The sequence below is a fragment of the Oncorhynchus kisutch genome, linkage group LG13, assembly GCF_002021735.2.
Source record: "Oncorhynchus kisutch isolate 150728-3 linkage group LG13, Okis_V2, whole genome shotgun sequence".
NCBI classification, from domain to species: Eukaryota; Metazoa; Chordata; class Actinopteri; order Salmoniformes; family Salmonidae; genus Oncorhynchus; species Oncorhynchus kisutch.
In genome coordinates, this window is record NC_034186.2 from 22,360,890 (window position 1) to 22,388,876 (window position 27,987).

At 43.5% G+C, this 27,987-nt stretch overlaps 1 protein-coding gene across 1 annotated transcript in view; it reads left to right on the forward strand.

Moving 5' to 3' along the window:
- The window catches only part of LOC109903012 (transforming growth factor beta receptor type 3), a 148,020-nt gene that overhangs the window by 114,919 nt on the left and 5,114 nt on the right, over nt 1-27,987 (forward strand). Inside the window, exons 11-16 of the mRNA XM_031785775.1 lie at nt 1,748-1,909; nt 3,315-3,518; nt 5,202-5,495; nt 20,007-20,136; nt 24,177-24,227; nt 25,365-25,472. Of these exons, the coding sequence (XP_031641635.1) occupies nt 1,748-1,909; nt 3,315-3,518; nt 5,202-5,495; nt 20,007-20,136; nt 24,177-24,227; nt 25,365-25,472 (949 nt within the window). The remainder of the gene's footprint in view (nt 1-1,747; nt 1,910-3,314; nt 3,519-5,201; nt 5,496-20,006; nt 20,137-24,176; nt 24,228-25,364; nt 25,473-27,987) is intronic.

The window sequence follows — 27,987 nt, forward strand, 5'->3', positions numbered from 1 at the left end:
TTTATCTCCTAACGTATTGCACAAGTTGACTGCAGGTATTTACTTAAAAAGTAGCTACAAATATTCTAATGTATAAAAATGTAAAATAAATAGTTTCAACGGTATTGACGATATTGAAAAAACATCCTGTGGCTATTTCAAAATTTCCCCCGGTATATATGGTATACCGCCCAAGTCTACTATTTACTATATTAGAGCCTTGGTCAAAAGTAGTGCAATATATAGGGAATAGGGTGCCATTTGGGATGCATACTTAGACTAGAGACTACACTGGAGGGTAAACACGTGTGAAATAAGCACCAGTAGGAATAAACTAAATGTCAATGGCAATAATTGACCTCATTTAGTCCTTCTCTTCTAGCCCTAACTCACCTCTGAGCCTGTAAACAACTGAAGTACACAGAGTGGGCTTCCAGTGTTTCTTTCCTGTGGAGAAAATGAAATATATATGCTTCACAGGGTTCTACCTGATAGAGCTCTCAGCTCTGGACTGTTGAAATCTCTGGACGTTCCCACGTTTTAATTTCAGCTCATCTGTTGCAGAATGTTGTGGCAGCTAGATTCAGACCAGAGCCGCATCACTGGTGTCCTGAGTAGGGTTGCAAAGGGAGGGTATATTACTCAAAACTTTAGAGGTTTACCAGTAAACCACCAGAAGTTTGGTATCTTCGAAGGATTCTATGTAATCTATCACAAGACATCTAGTGGCCCTTTTGTGTACGGTTCTGTAATAATCTCTGGCCCTCTGTGTGGCCTTATCACATGTAAAACTTATGAAATGATTGAATAAGATTTTTTTTTTTTACTAATTGAATGACAAAGCTGTAAAAGCTTATTCACCATCAACTTAGTGATACCATTGGTGTTTAATATGAGGGTTTCAGCATTAAATATCCTATATATGTTGTTTTAAAAAAAACTTGTATTGTATGTTATTATGTCAATATGTATTTGTTTCAGTGTTTTGCCATCAAACTGGTGGCAGTTATGAAAAAGTCAATAGTTAGTAGAGTTAATTGAAAGTAATTGCATGCTTTTTTCATTAATTAGACTATTTTCTCTTGAACCATGTACTAGAAACTCATGAACAATATGGACACCGATATAAAAAAAAAGGAATATTCTATATTATTCTAAATGTTTTTAAGTTATTCAAATATACATCTCCAAAGTTACGATAGATTGCCATAGATTTTCTGTTAATTACCTAAATTACCGGCAGCTTTGCAACACTAGTCCTGAGCCCCTGAATGAAACAACACCATTCACATGCAGAACATTATTTTAAAATAGTTTGGCGCCAATCACTGGTAAAGTTTCCTGGTGTATGTCTCAAAAGGCACCCTATTCCCTATATAGTGCACTGTTTTTTACCAACGCCCTGACAAAAGTAGTGCACTATATAGGTAGTAGGGTGTCATTTGAGATGCACCCTTAAAACATGATTTGGCACCAGTAGCTGGGAACATGTCCTATTCACCTTGTGAATATATCTGAACTATGTTCAATGATTCAATGATCAACTCTCCTATGTGGCTGACGTACAGATTCTAAAAAGTCAACCTGAACCTGTTCAATGTGGGTGTTTCCCAAATGGCACCCTAGCTATATAGTACACTACTTTAGAACAGGCTTTGGTCAAAAGTTTGTACTTTATAAAGGGAATAACTGGGGTGCCATTTGGGACGCATACTGTATCTGAACTGTGTTCACTGATGGGTTCAACTCCCCTGTGGTTGACATCCAGATCCTGATAAGTCACGATGGGCCTAAGGATGGGAGTGGTGTTCCCCTGGATTACGATGATCTAGAGTCCGGAGACGTGACTTTCCCTGGGGAGACAGAGGCGCTGGAGAGGGCTGCTTTCCTGGAGCACACCACGGGGCCTGATCACAGGTCCTCCATTCTGGTAAGACATCTATAATATTAGATAACATGGATTCTATATGATTCTTTCTCAGGACCAGCATACAGGTCCTTCATTCTGGTAAGACATCTAGCTACACAGGGCCAGCTACAGGCATAAGCGGTCGCTTGTTTTTTTCCCCAACTTCTATAAAACTGCAAAGATGTCTCTCCACCCAATGGCAAAATGGGGAGTATTGCAGAAAATTAACTTTAAAACTCAAATTCTTCTCTCAGCCATGAAAGGGGGCGGGAGCACTAATATGTTTTACCGGGACATGGGGGCCCCCAACCAGATCTCACTTAGGGCCCTCAAATGGCTAGAGCCATTCCTGTACCTACATGACTCTCTGTTTGTTTGTTTTTCATACATTTGGTCTCCCTCGAACAAGAGGTTGGTTTTCAAACTCAAGGGAGTTTACCCTGGTTAATTAACCCTAAATGAAAAAGGAATTAAGAGAGTAGCATTGCATGACAGGGCCTGCCTGGGGTTGAGAGAGTTGGGAGTCAAGACCAGACCACCGATCATCAATAAATAATATACTACCTCCACCTGAATCCTGTCCAGATGGTTGAAACTCCATCTCCCAGAGTCCCTCAGTGCTAGTAAAGACTCATCTGGCTTCTTAGGAGGATGGAAGATTCCAACTCTCACTGTCTACTCCCCACATTATCTTTATGTCTTGAACTTCTTCTGACTGAGCGTTTTGGGAAATCTACTATCACGCTTTCCCTTTCATCTACAAAGTCTCTTTCCTTTCTCTCTGTGTCTCTATAGCCATACTCTTTACCCATGCACACTCTTCCTCTCTCATCTTTGTCTCCTCCTGCCTGTATCTCTGTGTCTCTATAGCCATACTCTTTACCCATGCACACTCTTCCTCTCTCATCTTTGTCTCCTCCTGCCTGTATCTCTGTGTCTCTATAGCCATACTCTTTACCCATGCACACTCTTCCTCTCTCATCTTTGTCTCCTCCTGCCTGTATCTCTGTGTCTCTATAGCCATACTCTTTACCCATGCACACTCTTCCTTTCTCATCTTTGTCTCCTCCTGCCTGTATCTCTGTTTCCCTCAGTGATATTGCTGTGATGAAACACTTGAAATGCTCCTGGCTGTGAAGGCCAGGTAGTGTGAGGGGCGATGGTGAGAGCCAGGTAATGTGAGGGCCAGGGTAAGGGCCAGGGGGATGGTGAGGGTCAGGGTGAGGACAAGGGTGAGGGCCAGGGTATGTTAGAACCATGATTATGTTGTGATTGGCTCTTCTCTTCTTCACCCCTCCAATTCAGCTGTTTTGATTGGCTCTTCACCCCTCCCCCAGTTCAACTGTTTGGATTGGCTCTTCTCTCCTTGTCCCTCCAGTTCAACTGTTTTGACTGGCTTTCTCTCCTCTCTCCCGCCTCTCTCCAGTTCAACTGCACCTACAGGAAGAACCAGGACACTCTAGGAGGATCAGGATCATCAGGATCGTTCCCTCGTATTGCCCCGGCAGCAAAGGAACCGCTCAGCACCGACGTCATGGTTAACATGGAGCTGTACAACACCCATCTCTTCCATTATCCGTCTACCCAGGCCTTCCATACCGTCTCCAAAAATCAACAGGTCTTCGTAGAGGTAAACGAAGCAGTGAAATACTATAAACTGTACTAAATACATTTAAGTACATTGTGTCTGTTATATTTTTAGTCTGTGTGTGATTCGCTCAGATTAATATAATTAGTAGGCTAGTATCCAGATGTTGGGACATGTGAGTTGGAACGATTTCACAAGAGCCAGGATTGTCTGTGTGTGTGTGTATATGTCTGTGTCTCTGTCTCTCTTAATATGAGGCCTGTCAAAACAACATTGAGGACTGTTCTGTGTGTACACTGGTCTGGTCCACTTTCATCTGTTAGTGTTTTAGCTTCCACAGGGTCCGTTGATATTTGGTCTGGGTCGGTAGGATATAAAGTTAACATATCGTCTTTCTGCTGTTAACTACCCCTACCAGCCATCATCTCTGTCTTAAAGTGTCCTGGCACATACAGTACTGTATGGCATTTAGAATTCTCCCCAGAGACCTTATCGTCTTATTTATTCTGTCTGGAAAGTCCAGAATGTACCTTGCTAATAGCACTGATAAGTAATTACTAAGGAGGTCCTATCGGGAGGTTGTGTAAGATAAGTTCGAGATCCACACAGTGAGGCTCTTTGAAGTGTTGATTTATGGAGCTATTTGAGGAGGACGGCTGCTCTGACAGTGTGGCCTCAGAGAGACAGCAGCAACAAGTCACAAAGGGCTCTGTGTGTGGGGCCATGGGGCCTAGTCCTTAGCCCCTTTCTAGCCCTTTCTCTCCCACCTCCACACCTCTCACACTGGGCTGAGATCTGCCGTGCCCTGCCCAAGCCCCTGAGGCTACAGCCCAAACTAAGCTGTATAGGAAACTGCTGTTGTGCAACAAGTGTGTCATAACTTGTGTTACTCATAGGTCAGGTCACAGCCTGCATGTACAGTGCTCACTGGGTTTTCACTAGTCGCTGCCAACCATGAGCTGTCCTTTGAATGCAGTGTGCGTGCGTGTGTGTGTGTGTGTGTGCGTGTTTGTGTGTCCGTGCCTGCGTGCTTACATGTGTGCTTTTGACTGGGCAAGCTTTTTGACAACCTTGGCATGTCGATGGCACAGCCAGAAAACAGTAAAACACATGTAGATTTTTCAGAGAAAAGGGAGAGAGAAAGCAGCAGGGGGATAATAAGTCATGTTTCGTCCCAAATGGCACCCTATTCCAGGGTCCATAGGTTTCAGGTCAAAAGCAGTGCACTATATGGGGAATAGGGTGCCATTTGGGATGCAACCCATAACTCAGGGAAATGCCTTGTGGTCTGCCGAAAGAAAGATCCTCTTAAAACATTTGAAGGGACTGAAATCCACAGGATTTGTGATTCTTGGACCTGATAGCACTCTGATAGTGTTCCTTTAGCTTGTTCTCTGTGTTAAAACAAATAGCTCCTGGACTGACAGAGAGTGTACAGACATTTGCCAAGATGGTGTTCCTCACACAACTTTGCAGAGCGAAACAGATAGTTTATCAATTCAACGACGTCGATGAGAGGATTTGTAAATAGAATCATCTGACATCTTTAGAGGCTGTATCAATCATATAACCTCTACACCTTGCTTACACATTATAAACTGGACAATATTTTGGCACATGAGTTGATTGTTTTTGTGAAAAATGACACAATGTTTAACACAATTTTTTGTTTAACACAAATATCTTTGATCTTGATTTTTTATATTTTTTTATTTCTCCCGTCAGATTGTAGCCTTCAAAGTCGACCCAGATCTTGGCTTCATGATCCAGACCTGCTTCATCTCTGCCAACTCAAACCCCAAAATCGCGTCAGACTATACCCTGATCGAGAATATCTGCCCTACAGACGACACCGTCAAATACTACAGTCGGAGAGACCTACCTATCTCCCACTCCCAGACCGACAGGAAGAGGTTCAGCTTCACCTTCAACTCACACTTCAATGAATCGTTGCTCTTCCTGCACTGTGAAATGTCCGTTTGCTCTAAGAGACCCCACAATAACCAGGGACTGGCAATGGTATGTTTTTGTTTTTCTCCATATTTGTTTTATTTCTTGAGTTACTTGACGTCCTTGGCTCCTATAGTCCCAGTCTGTATTAGCTAGAGCGTCACGGCCCCGCCCACCTGTGAGGAAAACAACCTGTGGTTACTTTGGTTACCCTATTGGCTTACAGAACGCAATTTTCTTGTTGTCTATATGTGTTAGTCAATTACAAAACTACATTTAAGAAAAGTACAACACCTAAAGATTGCTTTTAAACATTGCCTGCTCCCGAGCCTTCTCACTACTTAGAAAAACGTAATACATGCCCCTTTTCATGACAGTGCTAGGAGCCACGCGAGTGAGTGCTAGCTAGCTACTGACTGGAACATTAAGCTAGCCAACAACAACACAAACAAACAGATTATACAGCTACAAGTAGTGAGTGGAATTACAAACAGACTAAACACGTTAAATTTCTTACCTGTTATTAAATGTTTTACACACACATGCAGTGCCTTCAGAAAGTATTCATACCCCTTGACTTATTCCACATTTTGTTGTCTTACAACCTGAATTCCAAATTAATTTAAAAAATAAATAAAAATCTCACCCATCTACACACAATACCCCATAATGACAGTGTTTTTAGAGATTTCTGCACATTTATTGAAAATGAAATACAGAAATATATAATTTTTGTATTCAGACCCCAGAGACAATGCATGTTACAATCACGTTTGGCAGCAATTACAGCTGTGAGTCTTTCTGGGTAAGTCTCTAAGAGCTTTGCACACCTGGATTATATAATATTTGCACATTATTCTTTTAAAAATTCTTCAAGCTCTGTCAAGTTGGATGTTGTTCATTGCTAGACAGCCATGTTCAAGGTCCTAAATGTTCAAGCTGATTTAACTGTAACTAGGCCACTCAGGAACATTCAATGCCGTCTTGGTAAGCAACTCCAGTGTATATTTGGCTTTATGTTTTAGGTTATTTTCCTGCTGAAAGGTGCATTTTCCTCCCAGCATCTGTTGAAAAGCAGACTGAACCAGGTTTTCCTCTAGGATTTTGCACATGCTAAGCTAAAATATATACAGTGGGGCAAAAAAGTATTTAGTCAGCCACCAATTGTGCAAGTTCTCCCACTTAAAAAGATGAGAGAGGCCTGTAATTTTCATCATAGGTACACTTCAACTATAGACAAAATGAGAAAAAAAATCCAGAAAATCACATTGTAGGATTTTTAATGAATTTATTTGCAAATTATGGTGGAAAATAGGTATTTGGTCACCTACAAACAAGCAAGATTTCTGGCTCTCACAGACCTGTAACTTCTTCTTTAAGAGGCTCCTCTGTCCTCCACTCGTTACCTGTATTAATGGCACCTGTTTGAACTTGTTATCAGTATAAAAGACACCTGTCCACAACCTCAAACAGTCACACTCCAAACTCCACTATGGCCAAGACCATAGAGCAGTCAAAGGACACCAGAAACAAAATTGTAGACCTGCACCAGGCTGGGAAGACTGAATCTGCAATAGGTAAGCAGCTTGGTTTGAAGAAATCCACTGTGGGAGCAATTATTAGGAAATGGAAGACATACAAGACCACTGATAATCTCCCTCGATCTGGGGCTCCACGCAAGATCTCACCCCGTGGGGTCAAAATGATCACAAGAACGGTAAGCAAAAATCCCAGAACCACATGGGGGGACCTAGTGAATGACCTGCAGAGAGCTGGGACCAAAGTAACAAAGCCTACCATCAGTAACACACTACGCCGCCAGGGACTCAAATCCTGCAGTGCCAGACGTGTCCCCCTGCTTAAGCCAGTACATGTCCAGGCCCGTCTGAAGTTTGCTAGAGAGCATTTGGATGATCCAGAAGAAGATTGGGAGAATGTCATATGGTCAGATGAAACCAAAATAGAAATGTTGGTAAAAACTCAACTCATCGTGTTTGGAGGACAAAGAATGTTGAGTTGCATCCAAAGAACACCATACCTACTGGGAAGCATGGGGGTGGAAACATCATGCTTTGGGGCTGTTTTTCTGCAAAGGGACCAGGACGACTGACCAGTGTAAAGGAAAGAATGAATGGGGCCATGTATCGTGAGATTTTGAGTGAAAACCTTCCATCAGCAAGGGCATTGAAGATGAAACGTGGCTGGGTCTTTCAGCATGACAATGATCCCAAACACACTGCCCGGGCAATGAAGGAGTGGCTTCGTAAGAAGCATTTCAAGGTCCTGGAGTGGCCTAGCCAGTCTCCAGATCTCAACCCCATAGAAAATCTTTGGAGGGAGTTGAAAGTCTGTGTTGCGCAGCAACAGCCCCAAAACATCACGGCTCTAGAGGAGATCTGCATGGAGGAATGGGCTAAAATACCAGCAACAGTGTGTGAAAACCTTGTGAAGACTTACAGAAAACATTTGACCTCTGTCATTGCCAACAATGGGTATATGACAAAGTATTGAGATAAACTTTTGTTATTGACCAAATACTTATTTTCCACCATAATTTGCAAATAAATTCATAAAAAATCCTACAATGTGATTTTCTGGATTTTTTTCTTCTCTTTTTGTCTGTCATAGTTGGATTTTTTTTTCTTCTAAGTTTTCAATTTGGCTTCGTTTTGCATATCTGTTCATAAACCATGTGCCATGGAATCGGTACATCAAAAATCTCTTCCCAACTATTTTGCAATCTATAAATCAAATCAAATTTGCATTGGTCACATACACATGTTTAGCAGATGTTAATGCGAGTGTAGCGAAATGCTTGTGCTTGTAGTTCCAACTGTGCAGTAATATCTAGCAAGTAATCTAACAATTCCCAAACCCTACCTAATACACACAAATCTAACAAGTAATCTAACAATTCCCCAACAACTACGTAATACACACAAATCAAAAGAGGTGAATGAGAATGTGTAAGTATATGGAGTAAGTATATGGATATGGATGAGCGATGGCCGAGCGGCATAGGCAAGGTGCAGTAGATTGTATAAAATACAGTATATACATGTGATATGAGTAATGTAAGATATGTAAACATTATTAAAGTGGCATTATTTAAAGTGGCATTGTTTAAAGTTACCGGTGATCCATTTATTAAAGTGTCCAGTGATTGGGTCTCAATGCAGTATATAAATGAGATATGAGTAATGTAAGATATGTAGACATTAAAGTGAACTACATTTGACTCTATGAAAACTGGAAACCACATATCCTGAGGCTGCATTCATTGTAGCTGGGGATTTTAACAAGGCTAATCTGAAAACAAGACTCTGTCAATTCTATCAGCATATCGATTGTGCTACCAGGGCTGGTAAAACCCTGGATCATTGTTATTCTAACTTTCGCGACGCATATAAGGCCCTCCCCTCCCCTCCTTTCAGAAAAGCTGACCACGACTCCATTTTATTGCTCCCTGCCTATAGACAGAGACTAAAACAGGAAGCTCCCGTGCTCAGGTTTGTTAAACGCTGGTCCGTTCAATCTGATTCCACGCTTCAAGATTGCTTCGATCACGTGGACTGGGATATGTTCCGCATTGCGTAAAACAACAACATTGACAAATACGCTGATTCGGTGAGCGAGTTTATTATCAAGTACATCGGAGATGTCGTACCCACAGCAACTATTAAAACATTCCCAAACCAGTAACTGTGTATTGATGGCAGCATTTGCTCAAAACTGAAAGCGCGAACCACTGCTTTTAACCAGGGCAAGGTGACCGGAAACATGATCGAATACAAACAGTGTAGCTATTTCCTCCGCAAGACAATCAAACAAGCTAAGCGCCAGTATAGAGACAAAGTAGAGTCGCAATTCAATGGCTCAGACACAAGAGCTATGTGGCAGGGTCTACAGTCAATCACGGATTACAAAAAGAAAACCAGCCCCATCACGGACCAGGATGTCTTGCTCCCAGACAGACTAAACAACTTCTTTCCTCGCTTTGAGGACAATACAGTGCCACTGACACGGCCCGCTACCAAACCTGCGGACTCTCCTTCACTGCAACAGACGTGAGTAAAACATTTAAACGTGTTAACCCTCGCAAGGCTGCCGGCCCAGACGGCATCCGCAGCCGCGTCCTCAGAGCATGCGGAGACCAGCTGGCTGGTGTGTTTACGGACATATTCAATCAATCCTTATCCCAGTCTGCTGTTCCCACATGCTTCAAGAGGGCCACCATTGTTCCTGTTCCCAAGAAAGCTAAGGTAACTGAGCTAAACAACTACCGCCCCGTAGCACTCACTTCCGTCATCATGAAGTGCTTTGAGAGACGAGTCAAGGACCATATCACCTCCACCCTACCTGACACCCTAGACCCACTCCAATTTGCTCACTGCCCCAATAGGTCCACAGACGACGCAATCGCAACCACACTGCACACTGCCCTAACCCATCTGGACAAGAGGAATACCTATGTGAGAATGCTGTTCATCGACTACAGCTCAGCATTTAACGCCATAGTACCCTCCAAACTCGTCATCAAGCTCGAGACTCTGGGTCTCGACCCCACCCTGTGCAACTGGGTACTGGACTTCCTGACGGGCCACCCCCCAGGTGGTGAGGGTAGGTAACAACATCTCCACCCCGCTGATCCTCAACACTGGGGCCCCATAAGGGTGCGTTCTGAGCCCTCTCCTGTACTCCCTGTTCACCCACGACTGCTTGGCCATGCACCCCTCCAACTCAATCATCAAGTTTGCAGACGACGCTACAGTTGTAGCCTTGATTACCAACAACGACGAGATGGCCACTCCGAGGGTGAGGGCCCTCAGAGTGTGGTGTCAGGAAAATAACCTCACACTCAACGTCAACAAAACAAAGGAGATGATCGTGGACTTCAGGAAACAGCAGAGGGAGCACCCCCCTATCCACATCGACGGGACAGTAGTGGAGAGGGTAGTACGTTTTAAGTTCCTCGGCGTACACATCACAGACAAACTGAATTGGTCCACCCACACAGACAGCATGGTGAAGAAGGTGCAGCAGCGCCTCTTCAACTTCAGGAGGCTGAAGAAATTTGGCTTGTCACCAAAAGCACTCACAAACTTTTACAGATGCACAATCGAGAGCATCATGTCAGGCTGTATCACCGCCTGGTACGGCAACTGCTCCGCCCACAACCGTAAGGCTCTCCAGAGTGTAGTGAGGTCTGCACAACGCATCACCGGGGGCAAACTACCTGCACTCCAGGACACCTACACCACCCGATGTCACAGGAAGGCCAAAAAGATCATCAAGGACAACAACCACCCGAGCCACTGCCTGTTCACTCTGCTATCATCCAGAAGGTGAGGTCAGTACAGGTGCATCAAAGCAGGGACAGAGAGACTGAAAAACAGCTTCTATCTCAAGGTCATCAGACTGTTAAACAGCCACCACTAACATTGAGTGGCTGCTGCCAACATACTGAGTCAACTCCAGCCACTTTAATCATGGAAAAATTTATGTAAAAAATGTATCACTAGCCACTTTAAACAATGCCACTTTATATGTTTACATACCCTACATTACTCATCTCATATGTATATACTGTACTCTATACCATCTACTGCTTCTTGCCATCTTTATGTAATACATGTATCACTAGCCACTTTAAACTATGCCACTTTTATATATTTACATACCCTACATTACTCATCTCATATGTATATACTGTACCCAATACCATCTACTGCATCTTGCCTATGCCAGTCTGTATCATTACTCATTCATATATTTTTATGTACATATTCTTCATCCCTTTACACTTGTGTGTATAAGGTAGTTGTTTTGAACTTGTTAGGTTAGATTACTCGTTGGTTATTACTGCATTGTCGGAACTAGAAGCACAAGCATTTTGCTACATCTGCTAACCATGTGTATGTGACAAACAAAATTTGATTTGATTTGAGAGGTTATAATCTGAATAAACGGGAAAAGGCTATTCTTGAACATAGGATGAGACATTGTTACTAATCTACTATAGGAACCAGTTTGGATTTAAGTATAACTTTTGTATGACTGAAGTCTTTAGTGAGAGGTCTAATTCTTTCATATTTAATCATTCATCGTTATTATATAAATCGGCCCGTTTAATTTAAAGTTTAAAGTTTTTTTGCTTATATAATTTGAAAAACTGGTTGCTAGGTGTAGGCTAGACCATAAGCAAATAGGTCAACTGGAATATGACTAAAGAGTTCATCAGGGTGATTTTTCAACAAATAGACAAGTATTTTCCTTTCCATGATAGCAAGATCTTATCTATTTTTGATAACTTTCTATTGTAATGTATTGTAGTGAGATAATTTCTTTCTTTTGGGATATTTTTATTTTATTTTTTTATTTTACCTTTATTTAACCAGGTAGGCAAGTTGAGAACAAGTTCTCATTTACAATTGCGACCTGGCCAAGATAAAGCAAAGCAGTTCGACAGATAAAACGACACAGAGTTACACATGGAGTAAAAACAAACATACAGTCAATAATGCAGTATAAACAAGTCTATATACAATGTGAGCAAATGAGGTGAGAAGGGAGGTAAAGGCAAAAAAGGCCATGATGGCAAAGTAAATACAATATAGCAAGTAAAATACTGGAATGGTAGTTTTGCAATGGAAGAATGTGCAAAGTAGAAATAAAAAAATAATGGGGTGCAAAGGAGCAAAATAAATAAATAAATAAAAATTAAATACAGTTGGGAAAGAAGTAGTTGTTTGGGCTAAATTATAGGTGGGCTATGTACAGGTGCAGTAATCTGTGAGCTGCTCTGACAGTTGGTGCTTAAAGCTAGTGAGGGAGATAAGTGTTTCCAGTTTCAGAGATTTTTGTAGTTCGTTCCAGTCATTGGCAGCAGAGAACTGGAAGGAGAGGCGGCCAAAGAAAGAATTGGTTTTGGGGGTGACTAGAGAGATATACCTGCTGGAGCGTGTGCTACAGGTGGGAGATGCTATGGTGACCAGCGAGCTGAGATAAGGGGGGACTTTACCTAGCAGGGTCTTGTAGATGACATGGAGCCAGTGGGTTTGGCGACGAGTATGAAGCGAGGGCCAGCCAACGAGAGCGTACAGGTCGCAATGGTGGGTAGTATATGGGGCTTTGGTGATAAAACGGATTGCACTGTGATAGACTGCATCCAATTTGTTGAGTAGGGTATTGGAGGCTATTTTGTAAATGACATCGCCAAAGTCGAGGATTGGTAGGATGGTCAGTTTTACAAGGGTATGTTTGGCAGCATGAGTGAAGGATGCTTTGTTGCGAAATAGGAAGCCAATTCTAGATTTAACTTTGGATTGGAGATGTTTGATATGGGTCTGGAAGGAGAGTTTACAGTCTAACCAGACACCTAAGTATTTGCAGTTGTCCACGTATTCTAAGTCAGAGCCGTCCAGAGTAGTGATGTTGGACAGGCGGGTAGGTGCAGGTAGCGATCGGTTGAAGAGCATGCATTTAGTTTTACTTGTATTTAAGAGCAATTGGAGGCCACGGAAGGAGAGTTGTATGGCATTGAAGCTTGCCTGGAGGGTTGTTAACACAGTGTCCAAAGAAGGGCCGGAAGTATACAGAATGGTGTCGTCTGCGTAGAGGTGGATCAGGGACTCACCAGCAGCAAGAGCGACCTCATTGATGTATACAGAGAAGAGAGTCGGTCCAAGAATTGAACCCTGTGGCACCCCCATAGAGACTGCCAGAGGTCCGGACAGCAGACCCTCCGATTTGACACACTGAACTCTATCAGAGAAGTAGTTGGTGAACCAGGCGAGGCAATCATTTGAGAAACCAAGGCTGTCGAGTCTGCCGATGAGGATATGGTGATTGACAGAGTCGAAAGCCTTGGCCAGATCGATCAATGAATACGGCTGCACAGTAATGTTTCTTATCGATGGCGGTTAAGATATCGTTTAGGACCTTGAGCGTGGCTGATGTGCACCCATGACCAGCTCTGAAACCAGATTGCATAGCAGAGAAGGTATGGTGAGATTCGAAATGGTCGGTAATCTGTTTGTTGACTTGGCTTTCGAAGACCTTAGAAAGGCACGGTAGGATAGATATAGGTCTGTAGCAGTTTGGGTCAAGAGTGTCCCCCCCTTTGAAGAGGGGGATGACCGCAGCTGCTTTCCAATCTTTGGGAATCTCAGACGACACGAAAGAGAGGTTGAACAGGCTAGTAATAGGGGTGGCAACAATTTCGGCAGATAATTTTAGAAAGAAAGGGTCCAGATTGTCTAGCCCGGCTGATTTGTAGGGGTCCAGATTTTGCAGCTCTTTCAGAACATCAGCTGAATGGATTTGGGAGAAGGAGAAATGGGGAAGGCTTGGGCGAGTTGCTGTTGGGGGTGCAGTGCTGTTGTCCGGGGTAGGAGTAGCCAGGTGGAAAGCATGGCCAGCCGTAGAAAAATGCTTATTGAAATTCTCAATTATGGTGGATTTATCAGTGGTGACAGTGTTTCCTATCTTCAGTGCAGTGGGCAGCTGGGAGGAGGTGTTCTTATTCTCCATGGACTTTACAGTGTCCCAGAACTTTTTTGAGTTAGTGTTGCAGGAAGCAAATTTCTGCTTGAAAAAGCTAGCCTTGGCTTTTCTAACTGCCTGTGTATAATGATTTCTAGCTTCCCTGAACAGCTGCATATCACGGGGGCTGTTCGATGCTAATGCAGAACGCCATAGGATGTTTTTGTGTTGGTTAAGGGCAGTCAGGTCTGGGGAGAACCAAGGGCTATATCTGTTCCTGGTTCTAAATTTCTTGAATGGGGCATGTTTATTTAAGATGGTTAGGAAGGCATTTTAAAAAAAATATCCAGGCATCCTCTACTGACGGGATGAGATCAATATCCTTCCAGGATACCCCGGCCAGGTCGATTAGAAAGGCCTGCTCGCAGAAGTGTTTCAGGGAGCGTTTTACAGTGATGAGTGGAGGTCGTTTGACCGCTGACCCATTACGGATGCAGGCAATGAGGCAGTGATCGCTGAGATCTTGGTTGAAGACAGCAGAGGTGTATTTAGAGGGGAAGTTGGTTAGGATGATATCTATGAGGGTGCCCGTGTTTAAGGTTTTGGGGAGGTACCTGGTAGGTTCATTGATTATTTGTGTGAGATTGAGGGCATCAAGTTTAGATTGTAGGATGGCTGGGGTGTTAAGCATGTTCCAGTTTAGGTCGCCTAGCAGCACGAACTCTGAAGATAGATGGGGGGCAATCAGTTCACATATGGTGTCCAGAGCACAGCTGGGGGCAGAGGGTGGTCTATAGCAGGCGGCAACGGTGAGAGACTTGTTTTTAGAGAGGTGGATTTTTAAAAGTAGAAGTTCAAATTGTTTGGGTACAGACCTGGATAGTAGGACAGAACTCTGCAGGCTATCTTTGCAGTAGATTGCAACACCGCCCCCTTTGGCAGTTCTATCTTGTCTGAAAATGTTGTAGTTTGGAATTAAAACTTCAGAATTTTTGGTGGTCTTCCTAAGCCAGGATTCAGACACAGCTAGAACATCCGGGTTGGCAGAGTGTGCTAAAGCAGTGAATAGAACAAACTTAGGGAGGAGGCTTCTAATGTTAACATGCATGAAACCAAGGCTATTACGGTTACAGAAGTCGTCAAAAGAGAGCGCCTGGGGAATAGGAGTGGAGCTAGGCACTGCAGGGCCTGGATTCACCTCTACATCGCCAGAGGAACATAGGAGGAGTAGAATAAGGGTACGGCTAAAAGCTATGAGAATTGGTCGTCTAGAACGTCTGGAACATAGAGTAAAAGGAGGTTTCTGGGGGCGATAAAATAGCATCAAGGTATAATGTACAGACAAATGTATGGTAGGATGTGAATACAGTGGAGGTAAACCTAGGTATTGAGTGATCAAGAGAGAGATATTGTCTCTAGAAACATCGTTGAAACCAGGAGATGTCATTGCATGTGTGGGTGGTGGAACTAATAGGTTGGATAAGGTATAGTGAGCAGGACTAGAGGCTCTACAGTGAAATAAGCCAATAAACACTAACCAGAACAGAAATGGACAAGACATATTGACATTAAGGATAGGCATGCTTAGTCGAGTGATCAAAAGGGTCCGGTGAGTGGAGAGGTTGGTTGGTGATTTAGACAGCTAGCCAGGGCATCGGTAGCAAGCTAGCATAGGATGGAGGTCTGTTAGCCACCCCTTACGTTCCGTCAGTAGATTAGTGGGGTTCCGTGTGGTAGAGGGGATTAATCCAAATCACACAACAACAACAAAAATAAAAACAATAGATATAGTTATAGAGGCCCAAGAAGAAAAGATAATAATAATAATTTAAAAAAATAATAAAAAAAATAAAAAAAATTGTCTATTCAGATAGCAGCCGGTAAGACAGCTAACGGTTAGCAGGCCGCAGATGGGCGTTCAGGTAACGTCGCGACGGAGGAGCCAGCCGAATAACTCCTTCGGGTAGATAACGTCGGCAGTCCAGTTGTGAAGGCCCGGTGGGGCTCCGCGAAGGCAGTCAAACGGGTCCGGATAGGTGACTGCAGCCCAGGTGTGATTGATGGAACTCAGGAGTGATTGACGAATATGAATACTGAGTATGTGGAAAAAATAAATTATTTTAGCTTTTTTTCCAGTTTTACTTCAGTGCAACGGGATGCATGTTTTGGAATAATTGTATTCTGTTCAGGCTTCCTTCATTTCTCCCTGTCATTTAGGTTAGTATTGTGGATACTAACTACAATTTTGTTGATCCATCCTCAGTTTTCTCCTATCACAGCCATTAAACTCTGTAACTGTTTTAAAAGTCACCATTGGCCTCGGTGAAATCCCTGAGCAGTTTCCTTCCTCTCCAACATGAGTTAAGAAGGACACCTGTAGCTTTGTAGTGACTGGGTGTATTGATACACCATCCATTGTACAATTAATAACTTCACCATGCTCAAAGGGATATTCAATGTCTGCTTTACTTTTTATTTTTTACCCATCTACAAATAGGTGTCCTTCTTTGCGAGGCACTGGGAAACCCTGTCTGGTCTTTATTAATCATGTTAAACACTATTATTGCACACAGAGTGAGTGCCACTTATTATGTGACTTGTTAAGCACATTTTTACTCCTGAAATTATTTAGGCTTGCCATAACAAAGGGGTTGAAAACTTATTGACATTTCAGCATTACATTTTCTATAAATGAGTACACAATGCAACACAACAAAATGTGGAACAAGTCTAGGGCTATGAATACTTTCTGAAGGCAATGTAGCTAGGTGTATCCTACTTGACCACCAGGTCTCCACATTTCCCTCTCTCATGCTGAATAGCCTGAAGCCACAGAGCACTTCTCGCAGGTTTTATTTCGCTACGTGGGAGCATTGCAAATTGTAGGTCGTGATTTTTGATCTGGTTACATGTACATTGAACAACAGCAGCTTTTCAGCATGTTCTCTTTCTTTCTACATAACAAAAAATCTATGATGAAGTTGGCTCCTTTACAATTGGGAAAAATGTTTTCCCCAATTTGTGGGCATGATGTAAATATCGACTCAGAGTAAACTGCGAGGAGCATAAGCCATTGACAAATGACCTGATTCATTTTTTGGATAGACAATGTTGAATAGGGGTGGGTGGACAAATAAGAGGTGCAGTATGAAGAGTTGTAGATGTTGGCCCAGGGATTGAACCCTGGTCTTTCACGGGGCGTGTGTAGTCCAGAGCCTGGCAGTGCCACTGCTAGACCAAACTCCTGCATTGCCAGTGGTACATACTGTAGCATCTACCTCTTTCAAAGCCCTACATGCAGTAACCCAGACTTAACTGGCATGACCTGAATCTGTGGTCTATGCAATGATTCATACATTTCATGGTAGTTTGAAGAGCACTCGGCGTAAGTTAGGTAGTGTTTACTGTGTGACTGGGCAGTCCAGCCATTCAGAAGGTCTGTGCTCCAGTTTGCAGACTTGGCACGAGCTAGGCCTGCTGCACCATCTGTCAGTCTCAATCCATTCTGAACCAGAGCAAGAAGCATACATCTACTTCAGGTTTCCTAAGAAACCATCTGTAGAACCAAAACAAGCCAACAACTCAAGTGTCATTTTCACTTTCCCCTCTCCTCACCGTACCAGAATCCCACTCTCTCTCTCTTGCCTTTAGCCCCCCCCCCCTCTCTTTCTCTCTCTCTCTCTTTCTCGCTCTCTCTCTCTCTCCCTCTGTCTCTCCCTCTCTCTCGCACGCATTCTCTCTTGCATTTAGTCCTGTCTCTCTCAATTCAATTCATTTTACTTCAATTTAAGGGGCTTTATTGGCATGGTAAACATATGTTAACATTGCCAAAGCAAGTGAAATAGACAATAAACAAAAGTGAAATAAACAATAAAAATGTACAGTAAACACTCACAAAGGTTCCAAAATAATAAATATTATGTCTTTATACAGTGTTGTATTGATGTGCAAACAGTTAAAGTACAAAAGGGAACATGAATAAACATAAATATAGGTTGTATTTACAATGGTGTTTGTTCTTCACTGTTCTCTCTCTCACGCTTTCTCTCTCTCTGTATATCTCTCTCTCCTTTTTTCACTCCCCTCTTTTTCTCTCGTTCTCTCTCTCACTCTCCCTCCATCTCTGCTAAGTCATTCCACTTTCATAACCTTTTCCAAGCAGTTCTTTCTGCTCAGTGCTCACCCAGCCGCCCTCTATTTGGGTCTCAGAGGGTATTTTACGTTAAAATGTCCTGTCAGAGTCAGGCTGGGGCTCTAAGCTGACTCACGCCAGAGCAGCGCTGCAGCTGATTATTTACATTATGGTTAGGATAGGGATCAGGGGAAGGAACATGAGTTTTGACTAGGTATGATTTCTTGGAAAATGATATGTGTGGTCAACGAGTAGTGTAGAGATCTGATTATTGATTGGTCTTATAAACTGCTTTTGTCATATGAATGAAAAGCATGTAACAGTCTCATGGCTGATAAGCAAATCATACGAAAAACTGTTTATTTGAATAGGAAACTCCATGTGTTATGAATAATAAAACACGGGACGAGATGTTAAAAACTGTCCATTGTGCCAATAGATGGAATGCACTCACATGAGATTTGCCGTGATGTTGACAGAGTGGCATGGGAGGTTTATTTCTTAGACTGGGTTAAGATGTCAATTTTGTGACACATCCTCAGTAATGTGCCTTCGAATCAGTGGGTGTTTCGGCCTTTAATCACTAAACACCCTCATCAAAGGTGGCCAGCTAAAGGGTGATCAAGCCTTCGCTTGTGTCCCATGCCCAATTAAGATGTCCCACGGGACTATGCAAGGCAGGGGCGTCCTCTTCCCTGAGCCAGCCCTACAGCTGACCGCATACCTCATATGCCCTCCTCAAGTTGGAGGGATCTGAATTGGATTCTCAGGTGGGGGTGGAGGGGTCATGAAGTTATAGCCCAGCAAGGGTCCTTCCGTTTGATCCAGATCCACTGGCTGCCTCTTTCAGCTGCTTGCGAAACTGCTCTGACGGTCTGCCGCAGAGCCTGTCCATGGATTCCAAGTTCTTTCAGCAACCTGATGGTGGAAGAAGCCACGAATCCTCTGCATCCCACTTCAACTGGCCAGACTTTTGCATTCCAGCCACGCTGAGTTGCGTCTGCTGCCAACTCTGTGTAGCGCAGTTTCTTACGCTCGTAGGCCTCTTCAACAGAGTTTTCCCACGGGATTGTGAGCTCTATGATGTACACAGCCTTTCGTGAAGGGGACCAGAGTACCATGTCTGGCCTAAGGTTGGTAGAAGCAATCTCAGGTGGAAAAATGAGTTGCTGGCCAATATCGACAAGCATCTTCCAGTCCCGGGCCATGGCTAGGTGTCCAGTTTCTGGCTTCGTAGGAGGATACTTGGGCCTTTTCTGTCCCTCCCGGATGAATGTTGTTGTTTTGACGGGATTGCTTGTTTTTGGAGGTAATGAATTGGTTGCACTCCTCTTGGTCTCAAGTGCTGCAGCCTGGCTCTTGAGGACCTGATTGTGCCTCCAGGTGTAGCGGCCTTGTGAGAGGCTGGTCTTGCAACCTGTCATTATATGCCTGAGAGTCGCTGGAGCTGGGCAGAGGGGGCAGGTCGAGTCCTCGCCATACCATTGATGTAGATTTTTGGGTGATGGAAGCACATCATAAACAGCTCTTATGATGAAGCTGATGTTGCTTGCCTCCATTTGCCAAAGCTCACTCCAGTTGATCTTTGTCCTCTCCAGGCCTTCCCACCCCGTCCATTGCCCTTGTTTAGCAAGAGAGACAGCCTTTGCACTTCTTGCAGTCTCCTCCTGTCTGCGCACCTCCTCGACCACCAGCTTCCTGCGTTCAGATGTTGTTGCCTTATGGAACGTTGGTTTGCTTGCTGCCAGGCCAAAGCCTCCTCTTCCATGCTGGATATTCCCCACAATGTCTTGGTGACTCAGGGCTGATGTTGCATATGTAACATATGAAATTAATGAAATTCATAAGATATGAATGAAAGTAATATACTGTATGAAATATTTTCACATGGTGTATGAATACCAAGGCTGAATTATCTTGGATCTCTCAGTGGTCTCATTGTGATTGTGTTTCTTTCCATGCAGTGTATCCAACCGGACGAGGCTTGTACGTCTGTCAACGGAGAGATCATCCTAGCCATGATGATGAACACCAGGACTTCTACCAAGACCCTAGTGGTGGTAGATGAACATGACACAGAGGAGGAGGAACCTGGTGAGTGGACTAATGCTAACCTACTGTACAGTCCTCATATCCAATGTAATCTCTATGATGAGCCAGCTTATCCAAAATATATGAGGAGGATGGCATGTAAGAACTACTTCAAAGTACTCATTCCATCTTCCCCTCCTTCCCTTCTTCCCTCCCTATACATCAGAGACAGTCTAATCTTACTGTAGTCTCGCGAGACGTACTGGACGTCTTGTGCTGGCTGGCTAACATTTATATGAATGTCTGTGGAGAGAGACTAGTCTAACTGAGACATCCTTTATGCGCAGCCTGCTTAACTAAGACACATGTAAAGAGCCAGAACTGTTTTGAGGTCATTGAAGAAGGACAGGAAGACAGAGAGAGTAAATCAGAGAACAGTCTGGGTGGCAGAAAGGACGTCCCAGGGTAAATCAACCTCAGTTCTGCAGAAAGAGAGGAGACACATTGCAGAGCGCATCCCTCCATCCCCCTGCATCCCTGCATCTGGAGTTTATTAGCTTGTGGTGGGAGTCTGTGTATGTATGTGTGAGTGTGTGTGTGTGTGTGTGTGTGTGTGTGTGTGTGTGTGTGTGTGTGTGTGTGTGTGTGTGTGTGTGTGTGTGTGTGTGTGTGTGTGTGTGTGTGTGTGTGTGTGTGTGTGTGTGTGTGTGTGAGAGAGGTTGATTGGAGCAATTGAGCATAGCTGGGGTATGGGTGGCTTGCTGCTGGCGCTGAGGCCCCAGATGAGGCCCCAGCCATGTTCTATCACAGTTCTACCAAGCAGTACTGTGCGAAAGGAGTGGAAAAAGACGAGTCATCCACATCCATCCAGCAGAGAGCTCCAGTTGTTTTCACTTAGAACCTTCTCTGTGGCCTCCCCTTCCCGGTAAAGAAAGGAGGGAGAAGTGGTCTTCTCGCTAGGTTTGGGAGAATATCCAGAGCTTGAGGCCCCCTCATCACTGCATTAGCAAATCACTTATTCACTCAGTCAGTCAGTCAGTTATTCTCTTCTCTGGGGCTCAGAGGGCTGGGACTGTGTGCATATGAGTGTGTGTGATCAGAGAGTGGGTGGGGCAGACTGGAGAGGCCCCAGGACCACAGAGGCCCGGGGGTGTCCTACATCTCATGATACTCATTATGATCTAAATGGACCTGTTTTCACATTCTAATCAGCATCCCCCTATGGGGTGAATACATCAACAAGTGGACTGTTGTCGGTGGGTGTGATGAGTAAACCCAAATGGCACCATATTCCCTATGGGCATTGGTAAATGTAGTGCACTATAAAGGGAATAGGCTGCAATTTAGGACGCAGTACTTGTCTTACATGTCTAATCATACTGTATTAATCACTAAGGGCTGGCATTGTGCCCAGAGTAAATGAAGCATGGCAAACAGTAGTGGGGACCTGAGGAGTGTTTACTAGACTTGATTTGGCCTATGTTGACAAAGGAGCACCATGCTGCTGCAGGGCCTAAACATTGGGTACAGACTCAGGCTACATCAGAATTGGCACCCTATTCCCTATATAGTGCACTACTTTTGACCAGAGCCCTAAGGGAATAGGGTGCCACTTGATTTGACTGTGAGCACCACTCCTCTGCGGGTCTGAATATTAGGCTCAGACTGAGATGTTGTAATCAAGGGATATATCTTTCATTGATGATGTTTGGAAATAAAGAACCTCAACAACCTCAGCTGCTTGTAGCTATTGGTGATCAGAGACCCATATGGATGGAGTAATCACCCAAGTGGGCTCTGAGTATGCAGTATATGCCAAACCTAGCCTACTGTAACCAAGCCAACCTTGGCAGTGGGCAGGGGGATGTTGTGTTCCTGCCAATACCAGTACTTATGCCAGGCAGGGCTGTGGATTTGTTTCCTGTGGCAAAGGGATATTAAGTAAGCACATAAAGCCTAATGAAAAAAATACAGCTGGGCTCAGATACCATGCTTTTAATACAAAGGCATCTCTTATGCTGAGATGGCAAAGACAACAAGCAGTATTTTCAAGCAACCTGAGTCCTGTAATGGACAGTATCCAATGAGTTCAGCTTGATCTCCAAATCAAAGAGGGACGTTTGTAGGCAGTTTGCTGCACGGAAAAACATAGCAGCCTCAAAGCTCAGCCATCAAAGTTAGATATACTGCCTCACAGCATAAATAAATTGTCACCCTTTTTACTGAACTGTGAGCTGTAAGGAAAGCTAACAGAAGGGACAGTAGTAATGTTGAGTACTGGCGAGAACGTTGAGCTATCAAAAGAAGTCTGCACACTTGAATCAGATGCAGGTTCAGTGCTAAGCTTCAGATGCGAATTATAATGTGCTAAGCTTTCAGTCAACAACCAACTTCGTGAGAGCACCGCCATTTTGAATCCCCTGTTGCATATCTCCCTATGCTTTTCTTTTGAAGTGGACTTGTTTACAGTACAGTAATTATACAACACAACATTTTCTGACTGAATTCCTTTTATCTGACTGACTGCCTGTAAATTGTGCAACCGAGTCAACTGGCATATGGTTTATCTGAGCAGAGGCCTCAAATGTCAAGGATCTCATATGGACTCCATTAGTCATTTCTACACACTTTGGGGATTTGGATTAGAGGTCAAGGGTCAGATGTTAAGAGAAACAAGGCACCATGCCACTAAAGGACTGTTCTTCTGTTCTATTATGTGAACAGCAAACGCTAGGCAAACAAATGACGTTGACTCTATTGAGGTGCTATCGGTTCAGGGTCGACTGTGTCTAGAGCATACGGAGATGAGAACATCGCCTTGCCTTTAGTTTCATCTTTCCCTCTCTCTCTCTCTTCTCTCTCTCTCTCTCCCACTCTCCCTCTTTCTCTCGCCCTTTCTCTCACACACTTAGCACAGCTGAGATCTTTGTGGAATCTGAATAAGTATGAAGAACAAAGCTTTGCTTCTTACATGGAGAATGGTTGAACCTTAGGGTCTCTTTCATACTATTGGCAGATGTGCTAGTAGGAAAATTGGTCTGGGGGGAAGACCCAGGGATAACTGACTCAACCATCTTTGTTAGAGCACATGGGCAGGCGAGGCTAGATGGGAACAGAACCTCAGAGCTGTGACCCAACCTCAGCCGGCCAAAAACCCCAACTGCAACCCAGAGGTGGAACTTCCCAATCATAGTCTGACCAGGCTTGGAAAGATCTTCTGCTACAGTCTTTTCATACGACTGTACTGTACAACTACAACTGTACTGTACAACTATAACTGTACAACTACAACTGTACTGTACAACTACAACTGTACTGTAAAACAAATGTCCAAAGTGTGCTATTTTTGTTGGCCTCAACTTGTCTTCGGCTCCTCTATCCTCTCCTCTGACCTGGAAGTCGTTGGGCATCTCTGATTGTTGACGGGTCAGCTTTTCATTTTCTTCATTACGAGCCAAAGATAAGATAAGACTGGAGAGGTGGAGCAGTGGGAGGGATGACAGGAGGGTGGGATGAAGGGGGAATGGAGGGCAAGGATTGAGAGATGGAGCAGGACAGTCACTGAGTGGTTTGGAGGGGAGGGATGAAGGGAGGGGGGTCCCATGTGAAATCCAACTATACTCTGATGGTTCTATCATCGTCCGTCTTGATGGAATGAAAAAATGTGTTCTTTCCCGGAATAGTTTGGACCCGGAACTAACCTGCTCTTGAGTTCGCCTCTACACAACAAGCACCATTGTATGGTTTGTTTAGAAGTAATTCGTTTTTTATTTTAAAGCTGTCCAGATTACCTCAAATGAAGGAATAAGCAGAAATGTTAGGAGTCAACACGTTAATCTCTGCACTCTGTTCCCTTTGTAGTGCACTACTTTTAGCCAGGGCACATAGGGGACCATTGTCAAGACCTGGTTATTGGTTATCCCACAGTAGTTAGGTTCATTGGGTTGCTCAGCTTTGATTTATAAGTGCTGTCATTTTATGTCACAGGAAGTGTTCTTGACCCTTCAACACATAGTTGTGATGTGGTGTTTTCATGTATCTACAAATGTAATGTTGTTCAATTGTTGTTCTATGTTAACACCAGTCTGTGTTTTATGTTTCAGTTCATCCCACCCTCACGGCACCACAAGACCCTGTTGACCCCCTAGGGGAAAGTAAGTCAGTCATTGACTAGGGAATTCTTAACCAAGACCCTGTTGACCCCCTAGGGGAAAGTAAGTCAGTCATTGACTAGGGAATTCTTAACCAAGACCCTGTTGACCCCCTAGGGGAAAGTAAGTCAGTCATTGACTAGGGAATTCTTAACCAAGACCCTGTTGACCCCCTAGGGGAAAGTAAGTCAGTCATTGACTAGGGAATTCTTAACCAAGACCCTGTTGACCCCCTAGGGGAAAGTAAGTCAGTCATTGACTAGGGAATTCTTAACCAAGACCCTGTTGACCCCCTAGGGGAAAGTAAGTCAGTCATTGACTAGGGAATTCTTAACCAAGACCCTGTTGACCCCCTAGGGGAAAGTAAGTCAGTCATTGACTAGGGAATTCTTAACCAAGACCCTGTTGACCCCCTAGGGGAAAGTAAGTCAGTCATTGACTAGGGAATTCTTAACCAAGACCCTGTTGACCCCCTAGGGGAAAGTAAGTCAGTCATTGACTAGGGAATTCTTAACCAAGACCCTGTTGACCCCCTAGGGGAAAGTAAGTCAGTCATTGACTAGGGAATTCTTAACCAAGACCCTGTTGACCCCCTAGGGGAAAGTAAGTCAGTCATTGACTAGGGAATTCTTAACCAAGACCCTGTTGACCCCCTAGGGGAAAGTAAGTCAGTCATTGACTAGGGAATTCTTAACCAAGACCCTGTTGACCCCCCTAGGGGAAAGTAAGTCAGTCATTGACTAGGGAATTCTTAACCAAGACCCTGTTGACCCCCTAGGGGAAAGTAAGTCAGTCATTGACTAGGGAATTCTTAACCAAGACCCTGTTGACCCCCTAGGGGAAAGTAAGTCAGTCATTGACTAGGGAATTCTTAACCAAGACCCTGTTGACCCCCTAGGGGAAAGTAACTCAGTCATTGACTAGGGAATTCTTAACCAATGCTTTTTATATCTCAGGATCTTAGGCCACTTTGACATAATACTTGATGTCCAGATTGAGTTATGTCATTTGCATATAACTTGTTTTCATGCTGTCACTACCAGAGAAAAATACATGCTGTCGCTACCTCACGTTCAGACCAAGGTGAAGTCATGTTGTCAAGTCATTGAATAACAATCTACCCTGTTCTCTCTCTCTCAGACATCTTGTATGTGTTGGACACTCCAACCGTGGTTGGGATCGCCTTCGCTGCATTTGTGATCGGTGCCCTGTTGACCGGAGCCCTGTGGTTCATCTACTCTCATACAGGTACATCTCTGACCTGTCCCTTTACCTGAGACACAGGAAAGTCCCATACAGGTACATCTCTGACCTGTCCCTTTACCTGAGACACAGGAAAGTCCCATACAGGTACATCTCTGACCTGTCCCTTTACCTGAGACACAGGAAAGTCCCATACAGGTACATCTCTGACCTGTCCCTTTACCTGAGACACAGGAAAGTCCCATACAGGTACATCTCTGACCTGTCCCTTTACCTGAGACACAGGAAAGTCCCATACAGGTACATCTCTGACCTGTCCATTTACCTGAGACACAGGAAAGTCCCATACAGTTACATCCCCACTTGTATACTACTTAGAATGTATGCTCAATGCATTGCTTCATTCCAAGTGGTATGATAGTATGGACATTGGAACATTCATTAGTGGCATGCTTGTTTGGAACGTAGACACTCATTGGAACTTAAACATCTGGGTACTGTCCCTTTATCTGCTGCTGCATATGAGGTCCTACCTGTTGGGCCTCATGTAAGACTGAAGGTTTCATCTTGATGGTAACCTCTCTGCACTGATAAGTGATTCTAAAGAATGTCTTAACTACACAGTGCCAGAATGTTGTTTTATAATCAGAAAACATCCTATCGCTGACAGAGGCGAGAAAAGTTTGGGGTCACTTAGAAATGTCCTTGTTTTTGAAAGAAAGGCACATTTTTTGTCCATTAAAATAACATAAAATTGATCAGAAATACAATGTAGACATTGTTAATGTAGTTGGAAACGGATAAAAAAAAATGGAATATCTACATAGGTGTTCAGAGACCAATTATCAGCAACCATCAGTTCTGTGTTTCAATGGCACGTTGTGTTAGCTAATCCATGTTTATAATTTTAAAAGGCTAATTGATAATTAGAAAACCCTTTTGCAATTATGTTAGCACAGCTGGAAACTGTTCTGATTAAAGAAGCAATAAAACTGGCCTTTAGACTAGTTGAGTATCTGGAGCATCAGCATTTGTTGGTTCGATTACAGGCTCAAAATGTCCAGAAAAAGTACTTTTTTCTGAAACTCGTCCTTCTATTTTTGTTCTGAGAAATGAAGGCTATTCCATGCAAGAAATTGCCAAGAAACTGAAGATCTCGTACAATGCTGTGTCCTACTCCCTTCAAAGAACAGTGCAAACCCGGTCTAACCAGAATAGAAAAAGGAGTGGGAGGCCGCGGTGCACTACTGAGCAAGAGGACAAGTACATTAGAGTGTCTAGTTTGAGAAACAGACGCCTCACAAGTCCTCAACTGGCAGCTTCATTAAATAGTACCCACAAAACACCAGTCTCAACGTCAACAGTGAAGAGGAGACTCCGGGATGCTGGCCTTCTAGGCAGAGTTGCAAAGAAAAAACCATATCTCAGACTGGCCAATAAAAATAAATGATTAAGATGGGGAAAAGAACAGACACTGGACAGAGGAATTCTGCCTTTGATGGACTGTCATTTCTCTTTGCTTATTTGAGCTATTCTTGCCATAATATGGACTTGGTCTTTTACCCAATAGGGCTATCTTCTGTATACCACCCTTACCTTGTCACAACACAACTGATTGGCTCAAATGCACTAAGAAGGAAATCAATTCCACAAATTAACTTAACAAGGCACACCTGTTAATTGAAATGCATTCCACGAGACTACCTCCTGAAGCTGGTTGAGAGAATGACAAGAGTGTGCAAAGCTGTCATCAATGAAAAGGGTGGCTACTTTGAAGAATTTCAAATATAAAACTAATTTTGAACACTTTTTTGGTTACAACATGATTTCATATGTGTTATTTCTCAATTTTGATGTTTTCACTATTATTCTACAATGTAGAAAATAGTAAAAAATAAAGAAAATCCCTGGAATGAGTAGGTGTGTCCATACTTTTGACTGGTAAGGCATGTCAAAACGTGTATAATTGCAGGAAATTAGCTGTAAAACTGCAATCACCAAAAAGGTTCTGTAAAGTTAACGTAGTTGTTTTAACTTTTGTTACTAACATACATTTTCTGCGAACAGATCCCTCTGTACAGATTAAATTATAGTTTTTAATTGCGATGCTGAGTTAATGGGAGTTAATGTGTAGCGGCTAATTGTATAGCTAATAGGCTATGTTTTAGTAGATCAACTGAGGTGAATGAACCTACAGCAACCAATGTGATAATGGCTAAGGTAATTTTGCTTGTTTATTCTGTTATCCAAATAGCATTTTAGAGTTTTTAGATTTTATAGAAATGCAGTAAATGAGCTTTAACTTTCTTTACATTTATTGGATCCCCCAACCCGACTAAAACTCAGACCCTGGCTACAGCCCTGGCAATAACATATTGACTCCTCTACTGTAAATATATCCTGTTTGTCAGCTTAAGCGGCTCTTCTCTTTCCTGCCTTTGAATGGGTCTCGGGTCCTGCGGGTTGTTGTATTCTCAGACACAATGGCCTCAGCTCGGACATAGAGAGGGGGCTGGCTGGAATTCCCCCTGTCCATTTTGTGGGGCACTCGCCGTTTGGC